General features: G+C 43.3%; 1 protein-coding gene across 1 annotated transcript in view; it reads left to right on the top strand.

The window, feature by feature from the left end:
* SPON1 (spondin 1) overlaps positions 1–27365 on the top strand; it is a 353955-nt gene that overhangs the window by 213753 nt on the left and 112837 nt on the right. Inside the window, exon 6 of the mRNA XM_064288388.1 lies at positions 7221–7369. Coding sequence (XP_064144458.1) covers positions 7221–7369 — 149 coding nt within the window. The remainder of the gene's footprint in view (positions 1–7220; positions 7370–27365) is intronic.

The following is a 27365-nucleotide window of genomic DNA, read 5'->3' as shown; positions in this document are numbered from 1 at the left end:
TCCTGAAGCAGTCAAGAGTAGGAAGAGCCAGAAGGCTAGTACAAGCTGTGTCCTGGGCAGCACCCAGGGGGCAAATCCAGAGAAGCCAAGTTCTGTAGCCAAATCCAAAGCCTCAGGAACCAGGATTTTTCTGGAACTGATCCTAGAGTGATAATAAGAAGGGCAAGAGGGAAGTGTGGTCTAACACAACTCTTGTGAATAAGGCTCGTAGGTCCACAGCATTTTTCTATTAGTCACAGGCCACTTGGTGCATGGATAAGTCTGTAGATGGGTTGCCCTTGTTCTTTTCAAAAGAGATTAGTGGTAAGGTCAACTACTGAGAGATAAAAGGGAAAGAGGAGCTGGGACTTCGAAACTGGAGGAACTTGGTTGTTGCTACAATAGCAAATTACGCAAAAGCCCAACCAGGGCCCAAAATAGGGCTGAGAGACCATGGTGAGGCTGAGGTTGAATAACAGGAGGTTATAGCATATACAGTCACCAAGGTTGTAGGACATTCTCCAGTGAAGCATTATGAATTGTTGTCAAGGATATAAATGCTTGGTTTTCTGTAAGATTGAGCTTGGTAAGGGAATGAAGTCACTTGCAAAAGAGGCCAGGAAGTCTGGGTGTCACTGAACACCTGTCATGTGCAGAACACCTGAGAGAATCTAGGTGCAACATGCCTCCTCCAACACCAGACAAAATGCCAGATATGGTTCTTCTTTGATCAGTGCTGGCCTTTCAGACATCATTGTAAACTCTGTTAAGTTAGCACCAGCTCTGACAACAGAAAAGGTGTCAGAAAGGAGGTTATTGAACAACATTCTGGAGTTCTCTGGAGTGGCTTTCAGATCAGTGAACATGGTTGGCCTATCAGTATCTCAAACACAAAATGTCTAATCATTTTCTTCCTCCCAGCTTTCCATCTGCTCCTGTTCTATCTAAGACTTAGATATGTGTAGGCCAATTGAACACTGCTGGAACCCTGTGGGGCATGCTAAACCAAATAGCTATGGTCCTTACTTGAGAGCTGAAGAAGTTGGTGAAAGTTTTTGCTTCTCTGCCTCTGCCTCCTAAGGCTGAAGCCCCAAGTATTCAAGTATTCCTTTGAGAGAGCCACAAACGTTAACCTTGGCCCTTTATCCCAGGCCTCATGAGGCTTTTGTCTCTCTCTTTCCATATTTCCAGAAGGGTGATGGGGCTCAGGGATAAACTTCTCTGTGTGCCAGCTAACTTAGATCTGTTCAGCTATCTCACCTGCAGGCCCCAGACCACTGAGTCCCATTTACATGATTCCCTGCTATGTTTTCAGGTTCAGGCCCTTGCACTTGACATCCCTGTTATCTCAGCCCACCAGTTCTAAGTCAAACTGCCACCCAATCACCCAGTCAGATACCCTTCAGTCCACATGCCTTCCAGAAACTTGTCTGAATTTGCCCTGCCCCTACCCCTATTTATGTTTAATTAAATTAAAAAAACTAGGTAATATTTATTGATCTCAGGCACTAAGCATTACTTCATGGACTTCATCTAGGAAGATGGTTATATCAATATCCCTACTTCACAGATGAAGAAACTGAGGTTAAAAGTGATAAACTAACTTGCTCAAGCTTGAAAGTTGCAGAACTAAGGTTAGAATACATGTTGGTCTGAATACAAAAGCCAAAGTTTAAACTACTTCATCAAATTGCCTCCCAAGGACTGTCTAATCTTCCTTTTGTTGGCACATACCTCTAAGCCCTTGTTCCCATTTCCTATGTTAGACCCTACACAACTCATGCAAGGAATATTGAAGGGCCTTCTCTTGGGTCTCCTTACCCTTCGACCCTTTCCTCTCCTGCCACTGTGCATGTCCCACCAGAGATACGGTACATTGTGGTGAAGAAGAGCTGGGCTCTGGTGTCAGACAGACCTAAGTCTGATTTTCTTTTTTTTTTTAACTTGTATTTTTTTTTTAATTGAACTTTAGATGAAGGCTTACAGAACAAACTAGCTTCTCATCAAACAGTACATATATTGTTGTATAACATTGGTTAGCAACCCCATGACATGTCAACACTCTCCCTTCTCAACCCTGGGTTCCCTATTCCCAGCTTTCCTATTCCCTCCTACTTTCCAGTCCCTGCCTCAGGGCTGGTCCACCCAGTCCACCCAGTGCCGTCGAGTCGATTCCGACTCATAGCGACCCTATAGGACAGAGTAGAACTACCCCATAGAGTTTCCAAGGAGCACCTGGCGGATAGCGGATACACCTCTTTAATCTTGTTTTGTTCCATGGGCCTGTCCAGTCTTTGCCTGAAGGGTGAACCTCAGGAGTGGCCTCATTACCGAGCTGAAAGGGTGTCCGGGGTCCATACTCTGAGTGTTTCTCCAGTCTCTGTCAGGCCAGCAAGTCTGGTCTTTCTTTTTGAGTTAGAATTTTGTTCTACATTTTTCTCCAGCTCTGTTCAAGACCCTCTATTGTGATCCCTGTCAGAGCAGTCAGTGGTGGTAGCCAGACACCATCTTGTTGTACTGGACTCAGTCTGATGGAGGCCATGGTAGATGTGGTCCATTAGTCCTTTGGACTAATCTTTCCCTTGTGGACAGACCTAAGTTTGAATCTCAGCTTCTTCACTCATCTGTTTCCGTGATCTTGGGTTAACTCACTTACCCTCTCTAAGTTTTCTCATATGATACATGGAACTCATGATAGGATATGTATCAAAAGATTTTTCTGTTTGAGTGTTTAATGAGATAATGTATGTCAAGTCCCTTGGCACAGTGCCTGGCACGTAGTAAATGCTCTGTGTGTGTTAACAACGGTTATGTCTTTCTTTCCAGAAGGAGACCTTCAGCCTCTTCCCCTTTTCCCGATGCCCTTTACCATGGATGGGCTCTCAGCACTCTCCACAGCTGGTTCTGACCTTCTTTTTCTTCTTATGTCATTTTCCTCTAACTCTCCAGTCCCCCAGATGGTCTCCTCAGGTCCCTGAGCCCCCAGTAAGATGTAGTGAAGAGATCATGTGCTCTGGAGTCAGACGGATCTGGGTTTGAACCCAGCTTCGACCATTGCTAGTCTGTGAGCTAGGGAGGTTACTTAACCTCTCTAGGCCTCAATTTTCTCATCTATAAAATGAGAATGAAGTTGTGGTGAGGACTACATTTAGGAAAGCATCATACCTAACACCTGATAGGTGTTTAAGACCTCTTATCTATGCTGTTAATAGAATTCCTGCCCCTACAGTCGCATCAGTTTTCCCACCTAAAATTTGCCCTTATTTCTATTTATCTGGAATCCCTGGTGTCATAGTGGTTAAGAGCTATGGCTGTTAACCAAAAGGTTGGCAGTTCAAATCCACCAGGTGCTCCTTGGAAACTCTATGGGGCAGTTCTGCTCTTTCCTATAGGGTCACTATGAGTCAGAATCAACTTGACGGCAACGAGTTTGGTTTTTTGGTTTTTCTATTTATCTAAGTCTTTGGAAGCTCTCCTCCTAAGAAGGAAATTTCCGTGTTCCCTCATCTTTTGGATTCTTCCTGTGGTTTCACATAGTGCTTTATACATGTATATATACAGTTCTTTACAGCTTTAGTAGTATTTCCTAGCTCAATTAATTCACAACTCTGGGAGCTAGTCCAGCCTAGTGATTACCATCCCTGTTTGTGAGAGGGAAACAGGCTCTGGGAGATTGAATGACTGATTCATGGTCACTAGTGGAGGCCTGGAGCCATGTCTCTGACTTCTGATCACCATGCCTCTCTCCTCTGTACCATTCTGCACCTGTGTGACTGCCACTTACCTGATAATCAACAGCTTTCTCAACGTTAAAATTATTTTTCCAAGGGTGCCTGCCTTGTTCCCCAAGGGAGGATGTAGTCTGGTTCCTTCCCCTGCTCTAGTATCCTGCAAATATCTATTACTTGGTTGATGTCATTCAATGTTTTGAAATTTGAATTAGTGTGTTATGTTGCAAGACCACTGTAGGAAACTAACAACTGTATTGGCTCGGGGTTGAACAGGCACACTGAAATTTTATTCAAGCATAAGAAAACACACCGGCAGATCCCACGTTTCAGGCGCCTCTTTCCCTGTACTCAGTGCCTTTGGGCTTTGATTCTTTGGATTTGGGGAGTTTGGGGTGAGCTAGCCCATCACCTGCTCTGTGTTGTTTCTGTAATAACCCTGATCATGCTGGATTGTAATTAACCTGCTTATCCATCTGCTTCCCCCTACCCCAGACTGTGAGCCATTTCAGGACACTGATACCTGTCAGTGTCCAGCCCTGTCATTGTGCTAGGTGCATAGTTAATGGAAGTTGAATGAATAAGGCAGAAAAACCCATCTGGGTCCATCCTCTAAACCCCCTGTAGCTGAGCTTGTTCCCGTTCTCTTACTTATCTTATTCCATATTATATAAATTTCTTATCTCTTATACTGAGTTAAGGGCAAGTTTCATGTTTTACTCTTTTTGTGACCTCCTTAACAACCAGGTAGGAGAAAAATGTAATTATTGTCTATTTTGTGCCAGTAGTGATTTCACACATATTATCTCATTTTAAAAATAATTTAATTCTCATAATAGGTCAATAAAAACCAAAAAACCTAACCTGTTGCTGTTGAGTCGATTCCAACTCATAGTAACACCATAGGTGGATTCAAACTGCCAACCTTTTCGTTAGCAGCACTTAACCACTACACCACCAAGGTTTCCAATAGGCCAATAAGGCCGATAATATATGTGAAATCACTCCTGGTACCTAATAGGTCAATAAGGGAGCTGAAACCCAGGGAAAATAAGTAACTGGAACTTGACCAAGTTTACACAGCTAGTTAGTGGCAATGCTGGGATTTGAATCCCTGTCTTCCAGCTGGCTCAGAGGTTAAGAGCTTGTCTGCTAACCAAAAAGTCAGCAGTTCGAATCCACCAGCTGCTCCCTGGAAACCCTATGGGGGCAGTTCTAGTCTATCCTGTAGGGTCACTATGAGTCAAAATCGACTTGACAGCAATGGGTTTGGGGTTTTTTGTTGTTGTTTCTTCCAGCTCTATGGCCAATGCCCTTTTTTTTTTTCAACAGCGTCGGGATAGCTGAGTGGTTTAGTCTAGTAAGTATCAGAAACTCTGTTGAGCTTACACTGTAGTATAAGCAAACTGAATCGAATCTGTGCAAGCCTGCTCTCTAAGGCTTAAAACACACATATTGCCACCTTCTCATTTGGCAGTTTAGATAAAATGCTTCAGTAGGCATGTACTAAGCAGCCAATGCATCAAACACAGTGCTGGATGCGGGGGATCAGCAATGAGGCAGGCTCCTTCAGGGAGCTTATGGGCTAGTGGGAAAACAGACATGCAACAGTGATAATAAATATGACAGGGAAGAGGGCTTAGGTCTGCTTGGGGTGCTCTTGGGAGGCTCCTGAGTAAATCACGAAGGAGGAATGAGAGTTGGCCAAGACAAACAGGAGGGGAAAGTGTGCTAAGCCAATGAGGTGCAGAATCACAGGTAGGCTGGGTCTGGAACTAGAGGGTATTTGGCGGAACAGGCCAGACTCTGAAGCTGATCTCCCTTTGGCCATATCATATACCAAAGGTCACAATTAGCTACCAGCTCTTGCCCATAAGCAAGCAGCACTCTTGGCTTAGAAGATAAATAGAACATTCTCACCCAGGAAATGAGTTAGAGAAACAGCTGGCAGTATCTCCCGTCTGTCTTCTGTAAGGAGATGAGGGATAAAAACGGAGTTTGCATTTTCCCTGATGTGTTGTAAATAATGAACAAGCAATCGGTAGATTTGCATGGTGATGTCATCTGCCCAGGGCAGAGTACGGCTGCTTTCAGCAGACGGGAGGTTGCAGCCTGGCTTTATGCCCATGTTCTTGACGTGCCCCTAGAGGAGAGAACGCAGGGGTAACAGGTGGCAGGTGGAAACAGGACCAAGCCCTGTTCAGAATCATTTTTCTTATATGGTGAGATGGGGCGGAAGGTTCTGCCCACCCCAGGTCACCAGGTGCAAATGTTAATTGGATCCACCCAGTTCAAGTTTCTCTCTTTGGCTGTTGTGCCTGAAAAAATTTTTTTTTACTTGAGACTTTATAACACCAATGAAAGAATGGCTGAGAACTGAGCTAACAGTAAATGTATATTAACTATATGTAACTTGGTCAATAATAGATATAAGTGCATCTGTCACATGCAAATAATATACAAAACCAAATTCAGTGAGGTGCTGGTGTTGACTATCAATACCCCCATCCCTGCTCCCCAGGCTTTGATAAAATTCTCAGGTCAAGTTCTTTCTTGGTCCTGCCCAAATTGTGTTCTGTTCTCTCCTTGCTCTTGTGTCATGCATTTAATTCCCTCTTGCATACCACTACAGTCACCATCCTATATGATTGTCACCAAACCACTGCGGACTGGTGACATCCATGTATCCAAACTGCCTATTCCATCCTTTAGATGTAGCTAACCTATCTGCCCCTGATCCTACAGAAAGCCAGCTGAAGACAACAGTGCCTATTTTGTGCTCCAGAATTGCTTAAGGCTCCTATCTGCTTATTCCCTTTCCCTTCTGTTCCTTGTTCATCTTTCCAGCTCTCCACTGCAATTTTGCTCCCCTAATGCACTCTTTCACACTGCCATCTGGGTGAATTATCTAAAATTCAAATGTGACCGACCACGTCTTCCCCCTGTCCGGAACCCTTCAGTGGTTTCCAGACCCTTTCAAATGACATTCAAACTCCCGACCCATTCAGAGCAAGGCAGTCAGTGAGCAGGCTCCCTCCCACCTTGCCGGCATCCTTCTCTACCTCTTCCCTTGACAGCGTGTAACACAGAAATGCTGAATTACTTATAGATCCCCAAACACAGTGTGATTTAGTGTTCCTGAGTCTTCCAGAAATAGCCTTTCATCTCTCTCCTGCCCTAAAAATCTGATCGGCCTTGACAATTCTCTAAGCTGCCCGCCTTCCTGAGACCCTCCCAGACAGAATTCATGCCTCTGGGCTGCCTCTGTGTCTTGTTCATGCATCTGCTACTGCCCCATTGGCACATTTCCAAGACTTCCTTGCTTACTGATTCTTCAGAACAGGGACTCTGCCTACTGCTGACTGAACAGCACAGGGCCTAACACAGAGCAGGTGGTTAGTCAGTACTGGTTAAATTTTTGTCCAGTTATACCTTCTTTCCATCCATCATTTAAAGAGACTTGTGTTATGGCCACAGTGACAATGCTAACTACATCCTGATTGGCTTTCCCAGGTCGAGCCAATCACTGGTCTGCGATCATTGGCGGATCCCACTCCAAGAATTACGTGCTGTGGGAGTACGGAGGATATGCGAGTGAAGGAGTCAAGCAAGTTGCAGAGCTGGGCTCACCAGTGAAAATGGAGGAAGAAATTCGACAACAGGTAAGAAAATACCACAGAATGACCAAAACCCCAAAATGGGGTGAAAGCCTTCCTTAAGATTTCTTTCCTAGGAGCTCGAAATTTGCTGTACTCTGTGCTGGACAACTGGTACCGTAGGAAGCAAAATCTATTTGCTGAGTTTGCATCTGGGTATTTTATGTCCAGTACAGGTGAGAGGAACAAATGTTCATCTGTCTCAGATTTTTCCAGAATGCCTTTGTGTTTTCTTCTGCTTGTGTTGCTACCATGACTGCGTTGTTGGGATGTCATGTCTCTGGTCTCCTGAGAGTCAATGCGGCGAATTACGGTTTTCTCACTGTGATAAAGGGGACTGATATTCAAGCTGTGTAAGCCAAAATCGCCATCTCCAAAAATAAACGTTTATGTATGGGCACATGCTTTTTGCAACTATGTCTTCAGGACTTTGATACATTAGTCGGTCATTAGTCATAATCATCGTAGACCGAAGTAGCTCTTAGGTATCATGTCATGTGAGCCCAGTAGCTGTACTGTTATGTCGGCCCCCATTCATACCACTGAGAGATAAGGGAGAAATAGCCCATAATTCTTTTCCATTTGTTCAGCTTCCAATGCCATCATCCTTCATCAAAATCCTGATCCAGTCACAGTGCTTAGAAAGAGGCTGATGAGTGGATCTTGGAAGAGCCCTGGGTTTCCGATGGCCGTTAACATGCTGCACTACGAACAGGTGGGGTACCCTTTAACTGCAGCTACCCAGCCAGAGTAAGCTCAGTGAGTAGCCAGGTGTCATTGCCCACCAAGACCTCGAGAATTAGTAAGGAAAAAGAAAACCCTGCTTGGGATGTGGTCATTTCACAACATAGGGCACTGAGCGGCTGCTGCCCTCCTGCAGCCCCACATCTCCTGAGTGGATGCAGTGGGCCTCAGGTCTCCTTCAGGCCTGGAGGAGAAGCCTGGGTCCGCCCTCCTTGGCTCAATGTGCACGGACCACGCACAGGAAGGTGAGCACAGCTGAGGCCCCAGTGCTTCCCCTGAAATCTACCAGCTGGACTCCAAACTGCCCGCAAACCCCAAGCTGAATCCAATAAAGGTCATTCTAAGTCTTACTGTAATCCCTGCAGAAATCCTTTTGGACCCAAGTCTAAAATGCTTAGGAATTACCTTGCGTTTCTTATTAATCTGATTTAAAGACTTTTCTCCTTTCTTGGAAAAAAAAAGTTTGACCAGATGTTCTCAGATCACATGTTATTCATCGAAAGTTTATCCATCTCTCTACTTGGTGCTTCTCTTACTCTGCCTAGTAATTGACATCACTTGTTCAGGCTTTGGCTCAGCCACGTCCGTCTTTAATATCATGGAAGTCTCCATGCTGGTCCTATGTTTTGTGGCCTGTCATGGGGGGGGGACCCTTGGTTGGGATCCACATTACTGGTTATCGCACATAGAATTGGGACACGCTGGCTTGTCAAGATCTGCTGTGTGGTGTATTGAAAGTAATTTGTTACAAATCATGGTTAAAATACTAAAGTTTACAAACAAAGTCAATGGTATCTCGATAATAATGTCAGCCTCATGCGTTGGCTTTCTTGAGAGGTTTCTGGAGAGAAAACAAGCACACAGGGGTTGTAAGGAGCCATGACTATATTGTATATCATGCCAGTGGACATCATCTGCCACGTGTTACAGCAGTAAAAACACTGACAACTGATATGTAAGACCCCCCAGTCTACGGAATGTCCATTTTAGGAAAACAATCCTTGCTTGGTGATTCCTTGGGTTATCTTCTGTACCACATAGGCAAGCCCTCTCTATCCCAGCTGGCTAGACTGGCTGACATAAAGCATAAAAATAAGCTTAATTATGAACACTGCCTATGGAAACTAAGATTGCCACTGAGCAAGCTTCAGTATCTGTCACTACCTTTTAGGACCACTGGGTGCCCTCACATCTAGCCTGAGAGGAAGATCTTATTATGCCCATTTTACAGACAAGGAACCTGAGGCACAGTCAATCACTAGAGAATACTAGATGCAAGACTTGAATCCAAGTCTGTCTGATTCCAAAGTCCATACGCAGGACCAACGACCTAATTTGAAAGACCCAGGGAAAATGAAAATGTGGGGTCCCTTGTCCAAAAAATATTAAGAATTCCAAGACAACGACAGCAGAACATCAAATCAAGCATTGCCCCAAGTCACAAACTCATGAAGCCAGCCAGCCTTGCCTGTACACCTTCCCTGCCCCACACAGCTGCCCTGCAGGGAACCTTCTCTCGCTAGCCTCTGCATCACAATGAGCCCTGTTTGCAGTACCCTGACAGCCATGCTTCAAACTCCCCAGCTCCTTGGAAAATCAGTTGAATAGGATGATTTCAGATCCCTTCACTTCCAAACAGTTTTTAGTTTTAAATATTGTTCCCTACAAGCACACAATTTCTTGTATTTTTTCTGAAGTCAGGTAAGAAACAACATAAAAAGGAACAATAGTATGAATCCTCCTAGACTATAAAACTGTCCTCTGAATACCCAGAGAACTTGTTTGGACACATCTACAAACTAACAACATGTTCTCAGCCTTTAATACTTTATATCCTATCAGCCGCTCTACCAAAGAACTCGAGTCTAACCGTGATGAAAACAAAAAGCCCTCTTTTTCCCAAGATGTTGATATGCTTACCAGCATTCTCTTATTATAGACTTATCACTCACTGCAAGTTTCAAGGGCATTAAAAATCACAAAGGATATTGTTGGAGGTAAATTTTACACAAATGAATGAAAATAATAATTCCATTAGTAGTGGAAAATTCTAATAATGCTGTTGAGTATAAATTTTAATGTTACAATAACTGTTAAACACCAGGAAAATTAAAGAAAAATTATAGCAGTTTTTTTTTTTTATTATTGGCAATCCTGATGCTAGTGTCTGGAGAGGGTGGGGGAAAGACACGGTGTACACTCCTTAGCAGGGAGACAGAAGCAGATGCTTCCTGGTGGCCAGTGGGACCTGGGAATGAGAACTTCTTAGCTAGAGCTAGCCTGGCAGGTCACAAAGGGTAAACTAAGGCAGGTGGGGGCTGTAGGAAATGGTAGCTTATGCTTGTAGGTAGATGTGGGAACCCAAAATGAGCTGTTGCATAGTCAATATTAGAGAAACTCTGCAACCTACTTCGGCCACTTCTACTTCAGCCAGCATAACTTTGTAGGGTGTTTACTAGATCTGGTTCTCTGCTAGATGCCGACCCAAAGATGGTGACCCCATTCACCCAGTTATTCATGAGAGAAACCTAGACATTATCCTTGAGCCTTTTTCCACCCAGCTTCTAGCTTCTCTCCTATTAAATTCATCCAGTTCACCCTACCCTCATTGCCACCCCTCTGTCTAAGAAAACCAGTTGCCATCGAGTCATGGTGACCCCATGTGTGTCAGATCAGAACTGTGCTCCATGGGGTTTAAGTAGATTGCTAGGCCTTTCTTTTGCGACATCTCTGAGTGGACTCAAACCTCCAACCCGTCAGTTAGCAACTGAGCGCATTAACCCAGAGACTCCGCCGCCCTATCTAAGGCACGCTCATCTCTTGCCTAAGTTGCTGCACTAGCCTCCCGCTCTCCTGCCTCCAACACATTTCCTATTACCTACGCTGCCACAGGGCCACCTTTATAAAACACAACCGATCATGCCACTCCCTCAGTTAAATTGTATAATGGCTTCTCATTGACCCTGGAGTAAAATCCAAACTTGTCATAGCATGAAAGATCCTCCATGATCTGGCCCTGTCTTACCTCTTGAATCTTATTCCTTGCTTCAACTCTAAGCTTTGCCCATACAGAATCTCTTTCACTTTCCCCAAAGAGTTATGCCCCTCTTGCATCTGGGCCTCTTCTCAGGCTATAGCATCTTCCTGCACCCCTTTAACTGGTGAACTTCTATTCATCCTTTAGTCCTTCCTAGAGGCCTTGCCTAATTCTGTACTAAATTAATCCTCTTGCCACATGCTCCCCAATACCCTTACCTCCTCCTTCAGTCCTTCATGGAGGTCTTACCAAATTCTATACTAAATTGGTCCTCTTGCCAGGTGCTCCCCAGTACCCTATACCTCCTCTATCATTACAATATCACACTCTACCCTAAGTACTTGTTTGATGTCTCTTCCTCACTAATTTATTCATTCAGTAGCTTTACTGAGCATGTTCTATATGTATGGGAGATACAGCAGTAATCAAGATAAATAATCCCCTGCCTTCATGGAGCTCCTTTCAGCTTCTACATTCTGATAGGGGAGACAAGAAAAAAGAGTTAAAAAAAAATAATAATTAGATACTTAAAAATTATAGTAAGTGGCAATAAACAAACATAGGAAACAGTGGTAAGGAGGGACCTGTTTTAGATAAGGTAGTCAGGGAGATCTCTTCGGGAACCAACCACTAAGCTGATACCCACAAGAAAAACATGGAGAAAAGACTGTTCTACAACAGCATATGCAAAGTCCCTGAAGCACAAAAGAGTTTATTGTGCTTGAAAAACTAAGAGAAGACTGGTGTGGCAAGAGGAGAGTGAATGAGGGGAAGTGTGACGCAAAACGAGACTCGGAGTTGAAAAATCCATTGCCATCGAGTCGATTCTGATTCATAGCGACCCTATAGGACAGAGTAGAGCTGCTGCATAGGGTTTCCAAAGCTGTAAATCTTTAGGGAAGCAGACTACCACATCTTCCTTCCACAGAGAAGCTGGTGGGTTCGAACCACCAACCTTCTGGTTAGTAGCCCGGCGGTTAACCACTGCACCACCGAGGCTTCTTTATTTTACCCACGTTATTATTGTTAGGTGCCGCAAGTTGGTTCTGACTCACAGCAACCCTGTGTACAACAGAACGAGACACTGCCCAGCCCTACACTATTCTCACAATCATTGCTGTGTTTGAGCCCATTGTTCTAGCCACTGTGTCTATCTATCTTGTTGAGGGTCTCCCTCTTTTTCGATGACCCTCTACTTTACCAAGCATGATTTCCTTCTCCAGGGACTGGTCCCTCCTGATAACATGCCCAAAGTATGTGAGACAAAGTCTCGCCATTCCCACTTCTAAGGAACATTCTGGCTGTACTTCGTCCAAGACAGATTTGTTTGTTCTTCTGGCATAATTCAAAGCATCAGTTCTTCTCCAGTTTTACTTATTCAGTGTCCAGCTTTTGCATGCATATGAGGCGATTGAAAATACCATGGCTTGGGTGAGGAGCACCTTAGTCCTCAAGGTGGCATCTTTGCTTTTTAACACTTTAAAGAGGTCTTTTCAGCAGATTTGCCCAATGCAATATGTCATTTTATCCCTACTCTGAAGAAATTCACAGACTGGGTGGAAAATAACTATCCCCATATAGTGTAGGTACGTGGTTACTTTAAGGAGACCTCTGCCTCAGCCAGGGAAATGCAGACCTACACTGAACTTTGACAGTTCTTGAATATGCTATTGTCTGAATCATCCCAGACTTTAATGACTGCTATTCCCTTGGGTCATAAGATGTTTCCTCTTCCTCTTTTTGGCTAATAACCGCTTGTATAATTCATAGCTTAGTTGAAATGTCACCTCCTCTGGGAAGAAGGAGTCTGAAGCCTCTTCTCTGGGCTTCCAGAGCTCCCTCTGCTGTCTTTCTCACCACCTGAATTGTCACCGCTTGCTTCCTTAGCGGTCTCCCAACTAGATGATGAGCCCCTTGAAGGCAATCTCCTTTTCAAACCCAACTCTGCTTCTTTTTATACTATCTAACTCCTTCATTGTGGTTACTTTTATCTCTGCAATAATTTTAAACAAGTCTAATTGTCTCTCTCAGATTGTTCTAATTGAACTTGCTCTCTCTCCCCATCACTAGTTCCCTCATTTGGTTCTGGATTGTTTGTTCATCTTTAGAATTTTTTCTTTTTCCTGTGGGAGTCTTGTGTACTCAACTTGTGGTGCCTCCTCAGAATGATTTTGTATTTCCTTCTCCTGTTCTCATCCAAGTTTTCATGTAATTTCTCAGCTTGGGGCTCCCCCCTACACAGCTAATATAAATATGAACTCTACACTTTCACATGAAAAAGGCCGGGGGGTTCTATTTCTTGAAGGCGACTTCTTTTCAATCAGGATACTGGAAAGATGACAAGCTTCCTAGCCACGTTACCAAGGTGATTGGTGTAGGGTTTTCTCATCCTCTTTCATAAACAAGGCAACCATTCAAACAACCCAGCTTTATGCAGGGTTGTCTTCCCACGTGTCACCTCACACCAGCTCAAGACCTCCCCTCATCTCTCTGCATGGGCTTTAAAATCCCAGCCTCCAGCTCCTGGAACCCATATCCCAATCCAGGGCCCCAACTGGTCACCGTGCACCAACCCTTGCTTACTGTTCTGAGTTAGACTTTTATCCCCATTTCTGAGACTTGGAGAGTTTTCCTAAACTCAGCTATATGTATTTTTAATATATCTTGTTCAGCATTTCCTTGTAGCAAGAGGGAGAACCTTCTGCATCAGTTTAGTCTTCCATGTTTCTAGATGTTCACCAGAGTATCCCCAGCACCTAGGAGTATCTCACACATAATAAGATGCTCAATAAATATCTGTTCAGTCAATTAATTGATTAATTAACAATCAAGCCATGCATAAAACCATGAGTTTTGCGAAGGCCAGCCCAATCATGGAATGTGCACTAGAAAAACCAGTCCACCTTTTAGACTGCTCTAGATCAAGGCTTCCTTGACCATTAAAAAAAAAAAAAATGCCATCAAGTCAATTCTGACTCATGGCGACCCCATGTGTCTCAGAGTAGAGCTGTGTCCCATAGGGTTTTCAATGGCTGTGATCTTACAGAAATAGATGACCAGACCTTAGTGTTACCATGGTTAGTAGCTGAACACAAGCCATCAAGGTCACGTAACAGTGGATCCTAATATTGGAGTCTCGGTGACACAGTGGTTAAGAGCTCTGCTGCTAATCAAAAGGCGTGCAGTTCAAATCCACCAGTGACTCCCTGGAAACCCTATGGGCCAGTTCTACTCTGTCCTATATGGCTGTCAGTAGTCGGAATCAACTCAACCACGACAGGTTAATATAAAAAAAAAATTATAGGCATCAACTATTTCTTCTTCAACAGGCCTTGCTTTGGCAGACTACTTTAACCAACCAACAGGTTTATCGAACCACCTGTGGCTTAAGAATCAATAAACAAGCAGGTGTTCTTTTTCATTAAAGTTGAAACAGTTTATAAGGTTCTGGAAACTGGTTGAAAGTGTTTGAGAATTTTCTTTTCTGACCTCCTTTAAATCACTGGAGATATCATACGTCTACTAAAGTTTTGTTTTTCTGATTTTTTAATTTTCTGAACTTTTGATCACTTTCATTTGATTAAAGCCATTGCCTAGTTTCAGATGTTTTCCAAGAATCGCAACATGCTGCATTATCCAGTTAAGAAAGTCACATGCGTGCATTTTCTCTCTCTTTACCAGCTTTTATTTATAATTTTACAGCTCCAATGACCTTCAATGCTTTTGAGAAGTAGTCTGGTATAATGGCTAAAAGCATTGACTCTGAATAAATATTTCCTGGGTTCAAGTCCTGGCTTTACCACTTCCTTATTGTGTGACTTTGAATCAGCTATGTAATGAGGATAGTAAAGAGCGCCAACCTCATAGCTTTACTGTGAGGACTAAGTGAGCTGATATGTGTAAAGTGACTGCCGCAGAGCCTGTACTTGCTAAATGTTACCAATTATTACTATATTTTCATTCTTGGGTCTCCATTTCTACATCAGTAAAATGAGGAGTTTTTCCTAAGAGTACATCCAGGAACTAGAAAATTTAGTGATCTAACTGTTCAAGTTCTAATTGTTCAAGTTCATCATGGCATTCCTCAGCTTGAGAATGTCCAGAGGATGAGGCCACAACTGGCATTCGCCATTCCCCAGGCTCTGCTTCTGCTCGCCCCTCCTAGGCCTGTTCAACAACCTCATCTCCTAATACACCCTAACCTTCTATTCCAAAGGGGATCATGAACAATTGGAGGACAACAGCCATGCCCTCTAATTAAAAAGGAACCACAACAAAACTCCACGCCCATTCCAACTCTGTTTCTGTGCTCATACACTTCTCTTCCCCGGAATGGCCTTACCTGAAATGTTCACAGGAGCTAGTTCAAGGTCACCTCCCAAACAAGACCTAGAGGTAGCCAAGAGGGCGAAGTTTTCTCATATGCAGCAGGACATGAGCCAACGGGCTGCAATGAGGACAAGGCTCCCAAACCTAAGGAAGGTGGTCCAGTGATGTCTCTTTTGACTGTTATAACAGGAACTCACTCAAACTAACTCAAGAAAAAAGAAAACCTTATTGTAGAGGGAAAGTAGGACTCCTGAGAATCCAAGTTTGTATTGATTTAGAAAAGTCTCATGAGAACTAGAAGGCATAAGGCTGAGATGGCCATGTCTCCATTGCCTCCCCCTACGCCCCACTGAGCCACATGGTCTTTTCTACGCTCTTCCATGTAAATCTCTTCCCCATCCTTTCTCAATAGACCCGCTGCCTCTGCTTACTTACATCGCACATGGCCCTAAACTGTGGCTATACGACCTTTCACGATGGTTTCCCACAGCCAAATCAGCGCGTTTGATGACTCTTAATACTGGAAAGACATAGTGAGCACTGGACAGCTTGTACATTGGTGCCCCCTATATCAGATATCTACCACTAATCCAATCAGTGGCCACCCCTATGTAAAGAACCACCCAGCCTATTACCGTAAATTGATTGACATTTCAGGACAGCAGTGGACTGGCAAGAATTCGACGAAGTGAGCCCCAGTCCACGGTCCAGGATTCAGGACAGGATGTCAATCCTACAGCAGGGAGAAGCACTAAAGAGAGCACAAAGCAAAGAGCACATCAGCAGAAACCCAGGACACAGAGCCAAACCTCTATGCTGGGGCTAGAGATCGGTTCAGCAACTGAGGAGGGACCAAAGACGTTACTAGATTTAACTATGAGGTTTTGGAAAGGCGGAGAGCGGAGAAAGGGCATGGGGAACGAAAGCACCATCAAGACCCCTTATTTGTACTTGCTGCCTGCTGTCTCGCACTGTTACTTAAGACTCATGGAGACAGTGTAGGACTAGTAGGTAAACTTTAATCCTGGCTCTATGGCTTCCTAGCTCTTTATCCTTAAGCAAGTCACCTAACCTCACTGAACTTTAGATTCCTCACTTGTAAAAGGGTGATAATGACAATATGAACAGCAAATGTTAGTAATGAATTCATACATATGCAGTCCCTGCCTTAGCAAATGAGCCCATTATTATTATTATTATTATTATAAAAATATTACCTTGGAAGGATTTCCAGTCCCCCCTTCCCCGCCTCCCGCATACCCCCTGTTTCCCTACCTTCTAAGAACACACTTTGGTTTTCCTGGACAGGGATGCAATTGAAAGAAGAGGTAAATTATGCCACATAAAGCACACAAGAATAAAAACCAGGTAAGGGGAGAAGTGAGGCAAAGGATAAGACCAGGAAGCTAAGCCAGCATTAGAGTTTTGAGGAGTGAGAAGAAATATATTTAAGCAGCTGCCATTTGGAGTAGAAATTGAAGAGAGAAAGAAAGGTCCAAAGAAGATCTTTTTTTATTAAGTTTGTTTTCTAAAAGAGATGTCAAAAGAGAATTTTTAGCAATACACCTCGCAGAACATTGTTTAATATAATTTGTCCTTTGCTTCCTCCTCAAGAAACATTCGGTAAAGACCTACAGCACTTTTCAAGGCTTCTTGAAATCAGATTGTTATTTTTTTTTAGTGTGTCACTTTGTCGCACATGGTCCCCTGGGATGCCTAATTTTATTTGGGTTACATTAATATCATTAAACATACTTCCTTTGTCCTTCTCACCACCCTGACCCACTCCCCCACCCCCGACCCCCACCCACGCCCAGGGCTTAACTCTATGCAGTGTGTACTAAGTAGGTACTTGTGGGTGATAGAAATAAAGGGATACTGAGGAGTCCCTGGGTGATGCAAACACTGGTCTACTAACTGAAAGGTTGGCGGTGCAAAGCCACCCAGAGGCACCTGAAAAGAAACGCCTAGAGATGTACTTCCGAAAGATCACAGCCATTGAAAACCCTATGGATGCGGTTCTATATTCTAAAACACCCGGGATCGTCATTTTTTGTTGTTGTTGTTTTATTTTGTTTTTTTTTTAAGAGTGGGGCTGGGGAAAGGAGTTAAATAAAGATTCTCAGTCACAAATACTTGACACAGAAATTAGAACATTGTTTGAAAGGTATGATTTGAGTCGTACGAAACCTCTTGTTTGCTTTCAGTTGCGTTTTCAAAGGAATCCAAGTCACGGTAGGACAAGCAGCCAAATTCAGCAGTGCCTGCTCTTTAGTAAAACTGGTGCAAGCTGCCTTTGCTGGAAGGGTGCAGAGCCTGCCTCTTAGCAGCAGTTCCCAGCCTCCACAGTTCTGTACCAGATCATCACCAAGCCCTGGGCATCTTCCTGAGAATCTCTGTGGCAGACAGATATGGGGAAATTTTACTCAAGACTTACAGATCATTTCATTCACTAAAAATCTATTTTTTACAGTAGCTGAGCCAAAATGTTGCAAATTTAAATGGGGAGTAATTAATAAATTGCCTTAAGATGTAGAGGGCAATTTGGTGATATCTATGAAAATTGTGCATTTGCCTTACACCTGAACATAGTAATTGCATGTCTAGGAATTTATCTTTCAAAATATTCTCACACAAAAGTATATGGAGGAAGGATATTCATTACAGCACTGTTTATAAAAGCAAAAGATGAAAACAAGCAAATTTTTTATCAGTGGGGACATGTTAAAAGTTCTGGCTACATATATACCGTCAAATACTATACAGCCATTAAAAGGAATTAGTCAGGTCTGTATGTACTGATGCAAACCCTGGTGGTATAGTGGTTAAGAGCTACAGCTGTTAACCAAAAGTCAACAGTTCAAATCCACTAGGCACTTCGTGGAAACTCTATGGGGCAGTTCTACTCTGTCCTATAGGGTTGCTATGTGTTGGAATCAACTCAACGGCAACAGGTTTGGGTATTTTTGTGTTTTTGTTTTGTTTTGTTTTTGGTATGTACTGATAAGGAGCCGTGGTAGCTCATTGCCTAAGCACTTAGCTGCTAACTGAAAGGCAAGTTGTTCGAACCCAGCAGCCACTCCAAGGGAGAAAGATTACAGCCTTGGAATTCCTGTGAGGCAGTTCTACTCTATTCTACAGGGTTGTTATGAGTCAGAATCAACTTGACAGCAACGTTCTTTTGTTTTGTTTTGTTTCGTTTTTAGTATGTTCGTTATAGAATGTTCCCCAATGTATATTGGAAAAAGCAAAACAGTGTATATAGCTTACTGCCATACGGGAAAAAAGGCAGGAGGGACAGAGTCAAGTGATTGTATACACAGATACCATTGTATATTCATGAAATAGCTCTATAAGACACACCAGAAATCAGGTGTCTGTTGCGGAAATTGGCAGAGTAGGGGGTCTGTCAATTCAGGGGCAGATTATCTAACAGGCAAGGTGTGGTAGATAAGATTGTGTGTCAACCTGGTTGGGGCATGATTCTCAGTGATTATATGTGATCACTCTCATGATTAAACTTGCTGTGAGTAGCCAGTCAGTTAAAAGGGGGTTTCCTTGGGGACATGGCCAGCATCCAAATATAAGCAGATATTCTGGCTTTTTTGCTCACTCTGGATCCTGAGGCTGCCTTCTGTTCGTCTGACCTCTGGCTCTTGGGACTTCAGCTATCAGCTTATCTGCAGATCTTGGGATTTTTCCATCTTCACAGCCTGAGATTGGGAGCCCTGCTCTCGACCTGCTGATCTTGGGTTTGCCAGTCGCTGTGGCTATGTGAATGAAGAGAAGCATCTATCCTGATCCACAGAATCAGGATGCTCCAGCCTCTACAATAGGGTGAGCCATTTCCTTGATACAAATCTCTATGTATATACATTTAGATGCTTTACTGGTTTTGCTTCTCGAGAGAACCCAGCCTAAGACATTTAGTACCGAGAGTGGTTCTAGAGAAACAAAATTGTAAGGATGAGTTTTCTAAATTGGTTCTCAAGTCTGGTTAGTCTTAAAGATGTTGATGACTCTGCTTCCAGCAGTAAAGAGGGCACTGCTAATCCATGGCATGAGGTGATGATAAAATTACCCAAAATATCACCACCAGTAGATCAGGTACGGGTGAAAGGCGAGGCTCCAGGTGAACACATGTGTGATATATTTCTATAGTTCTGTCAGAATGAGAAGTATAAGGAAGCTGGTTGGTTGGTCCTACTTTCGTTAGACAGGCTGATAAAAGAAAGAGATGTGCTCAGGGCTTCAGAGTCAAAACACAAGTGCTGTTGTAAATGACCTTAAGGCTCCTACTTGTGCTTTGAAAGAAAGCCTTATTTCTTGTAGCACCAGTGCTGAAATTACCAAAAACCAAACCCTGAGTCTTGCTGTAAGAGTGGCTGAATTACAAAGACAGCTCAACTGCCAACCTCCATAGGTGTCTGAAGTTAAAGTAAGGGCATTGGTTGGGAAGAAATGGGATCCTGAATCTTGGGATGGGGACATATAGGCATATAATAAGGAAGCTGGAGACACTGAACCCTTAAATTCTGTTGATTCACTCTTGCTAGCAGAACCACTCCCATCTGAAGAGATTACTTCATGTTTGTCTGTTAAACCACCCCGCCCAGAAAAACCATTAGCCCCTCCACTCCTATCTAATGAGATTAGCCCTATTCCAAACCCCCAGCTCTCGAGTCAATTCCGACTCAGCAATAGGACAGAGTAGAACTGTTCCGTAGAGTTTCCAAGGAGCTCCTGGTAGATATGAACTGCCAACCTTTTGGTTAGCAGCTGTAGCACTTAACCACTATGCCACCAGGGTTTCCACCCCTATTGCGGCACCCTTTAAAGAGCCCTTGCCTGAGTCATTGCTGGAGCATCACCTGAGACAGATGCTTTACAAGACAATGCCGAATGTTTTCAAAACAATTCCACACTACTGATTCCGGCTTCTAGGCCTGTAACTAGACTTAAGTCCCAGCAAGCCCCAAAAGGTGAAGTACAAAGTGTGACTCAGGAGGAGTAACACTACACTGCAAAAGAACTGCCTAACTTTTCTAATTTGTACAACAGAAACCTGGAGAATATATGTGGGAATGGCTATTAAGGGTATAGGATAATGGTGCAAGGAACATAAAGATCAATCAGCCTGAGTTTATTGATATGGGTCCACTAAGCAAAATTTTTTTTTTTTTTTTTTTAAGCATAGAGTCTTCTTTCAGTGTTTCAGCTCGAGAAGTTAGGAAAGGATCTAATAGTTTACTTGGTTGGGTTGCTGAAGTATAGATTAGGAGGTGGCTTACACTAAATCAAGTTGAAGTACCAGACCTGCCTTTGTATACTGTGGAAGAAGATATCCAAAGGCTTAGGGAAATTGGCATGCTGGAGTGGATTTATCAGGCTAGACCCACAGACCCACACATGGAGTACCCAGAGAACACACCTTTTACAACAACGGAGAGGAACAAATTTGCGAAGGGAGCTCCAGCATCCTTGAAGACTGCCGTGATTGCTATTTTATGTAAATCAGATTTGACAGTGGGAGCTGCCCTAACTGAATTAAGACACCTAACTACAATGGGGCTGATTCGACCCTGTGGCAGTAAAGGCCAAGTGGCTGCACTCAAAGACAAGGTGGGTGTGGTTACAATAATGGACAGTGGAGTCAAAGCAGTAATCAGAATAGTCTGACTCATATGGACTTATGACATTGGCTACTTAGTTATGGTGGCCCTAGGAGTGAAATAGACAGGAAAGCTACTAAATATTTACTTGATCTGCACAAATGGATGAATTCTAGGTCAGGTGAACAGCAGTCTAATTTGAATCGCCAGAATAGAGAGTCACCATCCCTCAAACAATTTCCAGATTTGAGTGAGTTTAAAGACCCACAACCCCCTGTATGAAGGGGAGACCGAGTCCCCTTGAGGAAGGACTCCAATACATTGCCAAAAATTTTTACTGTTAATCTTTCTCCCAGCCCTCCCCAAAGGGATCTACGGCCTTTTACAAGAGTGATTGTTCACTGGGAAAAAGGAAATAATCAGGCTTTTTGGGGACTACTGAATACTGGCTCTGAACTGCCACTAATTCCAGGAGACCCAAAACATCACTGTGGCCCACCAGTCAGAGTGGGGGCATATGGAGGTCAGCTTATTAATGAAGTCTTGGTTCATGTCTGTCTCACGGTAAGTCCAGTGGGTCCCTGAACCCATCCTATAGTGATTTCCCCAGTTCCAGAATGCATAACTGGAATAGACACACTCAGCAACTGGCAGAACCCCCACATTGGATCCCTGACAAATAGAGTAAGGATTGTTATGGTAGGAGAAGCCAGGCAAAAAGTCATTAGAACTGATCCTACCTAGGAAAATAGTAAATCAAAAGCAATACCGCATTCCTGGAGGGATTGCAGAGATTACTGCCACCATCAAGGACTTGAAGGATGCAGGGGTGGTGATTCCCACCACATTCCCATTCAACTTGTCTATTTGGCCTGTGCAAAAAACAAATGGATCTTGGAGAACGACAGTAGATTATCAAAAACTTAACCAGGTGGTGACTCCAATTGCAGTTGCTGTTCCAGATGTAGTTTCATTGCTTGAGGAAATTAATGCATCTCCTGGTACTTAGTATACAGCTATCTATATGGCTCAGGCCTTTTTCTCCATATCTGTTTCAAAAGACTATCAGAAGCAGTTTGCCTTCATTTGGCAAGGCCAGCAATATACCTTAACTTGCCTACCTCAGAGCTACATCAACTCTCCAGCCCTATGTTATAATTTAGCCTGCAGGGACCTTGATCACCGTTCCCTTCCACACTGGTCCATTACATTGACGACATTATGCTGAATGAACCTAGTAAGGAAGAAATGTCAGTTACTCTGGACTTATTGGTGCTAGAGGGTGGGAAATTAATCCCACAAAAATTCAGGCACCTCCTACCTCAGTGACATTTCTAGGGGTTCAGTGGTGTGGGGCATGTCGAGATATTCCTTCCAAAGTGAAGGATAAGCTATTGTATCTGGCTGCTCCCACAGCTAAAAAGGAGGCACGACGTCTAGTGGACTTCTGGATTTGGGAGGCAACACATTCTTCGTTTGGGTGTGCTACCCCAGCCTATTTATTGAGTGACTCAAAAAGCTGCTAGTTTTGAGTGGGGCACAGAACAAATGAAGGCTGTGCAACAGGTTCAGGCTGCTGTGCAAGCCGCTGTGCCACTTGGGCCATATGATTCAGTGGATCCAATGGTGCTTGAAGTGTCAGTGGCAGATAGAGATGTTGTTTGGAGTCTTTGGCACGCCCCTATTGGTGAATCACAGCACAGACCCTTAGAATTTTGGAGCAAAGCCCTGCCTTCCTCTGCGGATAACTACTCTTCTTTGAAGAAACAGCTTTTGGCTTGTTACTGGGCCTTAGCTGAGATGGAACGCTTAGCCATGGGACACCAAGTCTCCATGTGGCCTGAGCTGCCCATCATGAACTGGGTGTTGTTTGACCCACAGAGTCATAAAGTTGGATGTGCACAGCAGCACTTCATCATTAAATGGAAGTGGTATATACAAGATCTGGCCCGAGTAGAACCTGAAGGTACAAGTAAGTTGCATGAGGAAATGGCCCAAATGCCCATGGTCTCCACTGCTGTCACATTACCTTCCATCTCCCTGTCTGCATCTATGACCTCACGGGGAGTTCCTTACAAACAGCTGACTGAGGAAGAGAAAATTCATGCCTGGTTTACAGATGGTTTGATGCAATATGTAGGCACTACTCGAAAGTAAACAGCGGCAACGCTACAGCCGCTTTCTGGGGCCTCCCTGAAGGACAGTGATGAAGGGAAATCCTCTCAATAGGTAGAACTTTGAGCAGTGCACCTGGTTGTTCACTTTGCTTGGAAGGAGAAATGGCCAGATGCGTGATTATATACTGATTCTTGGGCTGCAGCCAATGGTTTGGCTGGATGGTCAGAAACATGGAAGGAACATGATTGGAAAATTGGAGACAAGGATTTATGGAGAAGAGGTATGTGGATAGACCTCTCTGAATGGGCCTAAGAAGTGAAGATATTTGTGTCTCACATGAATGCTCACCAAAGGGTGACCTCAGCAGAGGACAATTTTAACAATCAAGTGGATAGAGTGACAAGTTCTGTGGAAACCAGTCATCTTTCCCCAACTACTCCTGTCATTGCTCAGTATGCTCATGAACAAAGTGGCCCTGGTGGTAGAGATGGAAGTTATGCATGAGCCCAGCAATGTGGACTTCCACTCACCAAGGCTGACTTGGCTGCAGCCACTGCTGAGTGCCCAATCTGTCAGTAGCAGAGACCAACACTAAGTCCCTGATATGACACCATCCCTCGAGGTGATCAGCCAGCAACTTGGTGGCAAGTTGATTACATTGGACCACTTCCATCATGGAAGGGGCAGTGTTTTGTCTTTACTGGAAAAAACACTTACTTTGGATATGGATTTGCCTTCCCTGCGCACAATACTTCTGTCAAAAATACCATCTGTGGACTTACAGAATGCCTTATCCATGTCACAGTATCCCATGTAGCATTGCCTCAGATCAAGGGACTCATTTCACAGCAAATGAAGTGCAGCAGTGGCCCCACGCTCATGGAATTCACTGGTCTTACCATGGTCCCCATCATCCTGAAGCAGCTGGCTTGATAGAACAATGGAATGGCCTTCTAAAGACACAATTATGGCACCAGCTAGGAAACAATAACTTGCAGGACTGGGGCAGTGTTCTTCAGGAGGCTATATATGCTATAAGACAGTGTCCAATATCTGGTGCTGTTTCTCCTATAGCCAGGATACATGGGTCCTTGATTCAAGAGGTGGAAATGGAAGTGGCGTCACTCACTATTATCCCTAGTGATCCCCTCACAAGGTTTTTATTTCCTGTTCCCATGGTCTTATGCTCTGCAGGTCTAGAGGTCTTAGCTCCAAAGGTAGGAATGCTCTCATCTGGGGACATATCACTGATTCCATTGAACTGGAAGCTAAGAATGCCACCTGGCCACTTTGGGCTCCTTATGCAACTGGATCAACAGGAAAGGAAGGGAGTTACAGTACTGGCTGGTGTGGTTGATCTTGATTACCAAGAGGAAATCAAATTGATATTACATAATGGAGGTAAAGAAGAGTATGTCTGGAGTACAGGAGGTTCCTTAGGATATCTCTTAGTACTACCATGTCCTGTGATTAAAGTCAATGGAAAACTACAGCAACCCCATTCTGACATGACTACTAATGACCCAGACCCTTCAGGAATGAAGGTTTGTGTCACCCCACCAGGCAAAGAACCATGACCAGCTGAGATGCTTGCTGAGGGCAAAGGTAATATGGAATGGATGGTGAAAGAAGGTAATTCTAAATACCAGTCACGGCCACGTGATCCATTGCAGAAATGAGGACTGTAATTGTTTTGAGTATTTCTGCTTTGTATGTGTGCATCAAATATTTTTGTAAATGGGGCTAGTGTATTTTCAGTTGTATGTGTGTTAGTTGTATCATATTAGGTGCAAGTATGACTTTATAATTGACTTTATTCAGGGATTATGTATGGTTTAAGGAGATGTGTACATGTGCCAAGTTGACAAGGGGTGAACTGTGATGGCTAAGATTGTGTGTCAACTTGGCTGGGCCATGATTCCCAGTTTTTATGTGTTCACTCCCATGGTTTAATCTGCTGTGAGTAGCCAATCAGTTAAAGGGGAGTTTTCTTTGGGGTGTGGCCTGCATCCAAATATAAGCAGATGTTCTGGCTTTTTTGCTCACTCTGGGTCCTGCGGCTGCCTCCTGTTCACCTGACCACTGGTTCTTGGGACTTGAGCTATAGGCTAATCTGCAGATATTAGAATTTGTTGATTTTCACAGTCTGAAAGAGGGAGCCCTGCTCACCGACCTGCTGATTCTGGATTTGCCAGCACTTGTGGCTATGTGGACTCTGAAAAAGAGTACTAATAAGGAGTGTACTAGCCAAACCAGAAATCAAAACATACTGTGAAACTGTGTGAGATTAGAGCGTGAGTAGAACAATAAAATCTAATAGAAAGTGCAAAAATAGATCTAATTCTTTGGTAAGTTGAATGTATGAAAAAAGTCACCTTTCATTCCAGTTGGAAAAAAGATGGATTATTTAATAAATGGTAATGGCACAGTTGGAAGCCATCTAGGAAAACAAAATTGCCCCGATCTCAACCTTTAACCAAAAATTCCAAATATTTAAATATTAAAAATGGACACATAAAAGCATTAGAAGAAAACATGGGAGAATCTAGAGCTAAGTGCCTTCCAAACATGTCACAAAACCCAGAGGTCATAAAAGATTGATAAAGTAAACTAATTTTTTTTTTAACTGTGGAAAAACATTATTAATTTTTTTTTAAAGGTACAGAACAATTTTGGGGAAAGTATCTATAGCCCATACAATAAACAAGGAGCTAACTTCTTTAATATATAAACAACTCTTAAGGATTGATTTTTAAAAGACCAACAAATCAATAGAAAAATTATCGAAGCACATGAACAGACAGTTCTCGAGAAAGGAAATAAAGATGGCTGTTAGATATTTTAAAAAGTTGCTTAACCTCATTTACAATTATAGAAATTGCAAATTCATTCCATAGAGCTGCAGTTCTTGATCTATTAGGTTGGCAAGAAACAAAAAATGTCATAACCATATGCTGACAGCAGTGTGGGGAAATGCTCTCATAAACTGATTATGGCAGTGCCAATGGATACAGCTTTGGGAAGGCACATTTCTCTGACCCAGCAGTTCCATATCTAGGATTTATATAGATATAACCATACTTAGGCACAAAGCTATTTGTTGGACATGGTTTATAATACAAAGTGTGGAACAACTTAAGTATCCATTTACTGTTGTTAGGTACCATCGAGTCGGTTCAGACTCATAGCAACCCTATGTACAACAGAACGAAACTCTGCCCAGTCCTGAGCCATCCTCACAATTCTTGTTATGCTCGAGCCCATTGTTGCAGACACTGTACCACTGTATCAACCCATCTCGTTGAAGTTCTTTCTCTTTTTCACTGACTGACTACTTTACTAAGCATGATGTCTTTCTTCATGATAACATGTCCAAAGTACTTGAGACAAAGTCTCACCATTCTTGTTTCTAAGGAGCACTCTGGCTGCACTTCTTCCAAGACAGGTTTGTTCATTCTTCTGGCAGTCCATGATATATTCAATATTCTTCACCAACACCATAATCCAGAGGCATCAATTCTTCTTCAGACTTGTTTATTCATTGTCCAGATTTCACGTGCATATGAGGTGACTGAAAACACCATGGCTCGGGTCAGGAGCATCTTAGTCCTAAAATGACATCTTTGCTTTTGAACACTTTAAAGAGGTCTTTTGTAGCAGATAGGCCCAGTGCAGTACATCCTTTGATTTCCTGACTGCTGCTTCCATGGGTGTTGATTGTGGATCCAAGTCAAATGAAATCCTTGACAACTGTAATATTTTCTCCATTTATCATGATGTTGCTTATTGGTCCAGTTGTGAGGATTTTTGTTTTCTTTATGTTAACTTGAAATCTATACTAAAGGCTGTGCCTTTGATCTTCATCAGTAAGTGCTTCAAGTCCTCTTCACTTTCAGCTAGCAAGGTTGTGTCATCTGCATTCTGCAGGTTGTTAATGAGTCTTCTTCCAATCTTTATGCCCTGTTCTTCTTCGTATAGTCCAGCTTCCCCCAATTATTTGCTTAGCATTGAATAAATATGGTGAAAGGATACAAGCCTGATGCACATCTTTCCTGACTTTAAACCATGCAGTATCCCCTTATTCTTTTTGAACAACTGCCTCTTAGCCTGTGTACATGTTCCTCACGAGCATAATTAAGTGTCCTGGAATTCCCATTCTTCA

Source organism: Loxodonta africana, chromosome 7, assembly GCF_030014295.1.
Source record: "Loxodonta africana isolate mLoxAfr1 chromosome 7, mLoxAfr1.hap2, whole genome shotgun sequence".
NCBI classification, from domain to species: domain Eukaryota; kingdom Metazoa; phylum Chordata; class Mammalia; order Proboscidea; family Elephantidae; genus Loxodonta; species Loxodonta africana.
The sequence above is the reverse complement of the archived record's forward strand: the minus strand, read 5'-3'. Positions and strand labels throughout refer to the sequence as shown.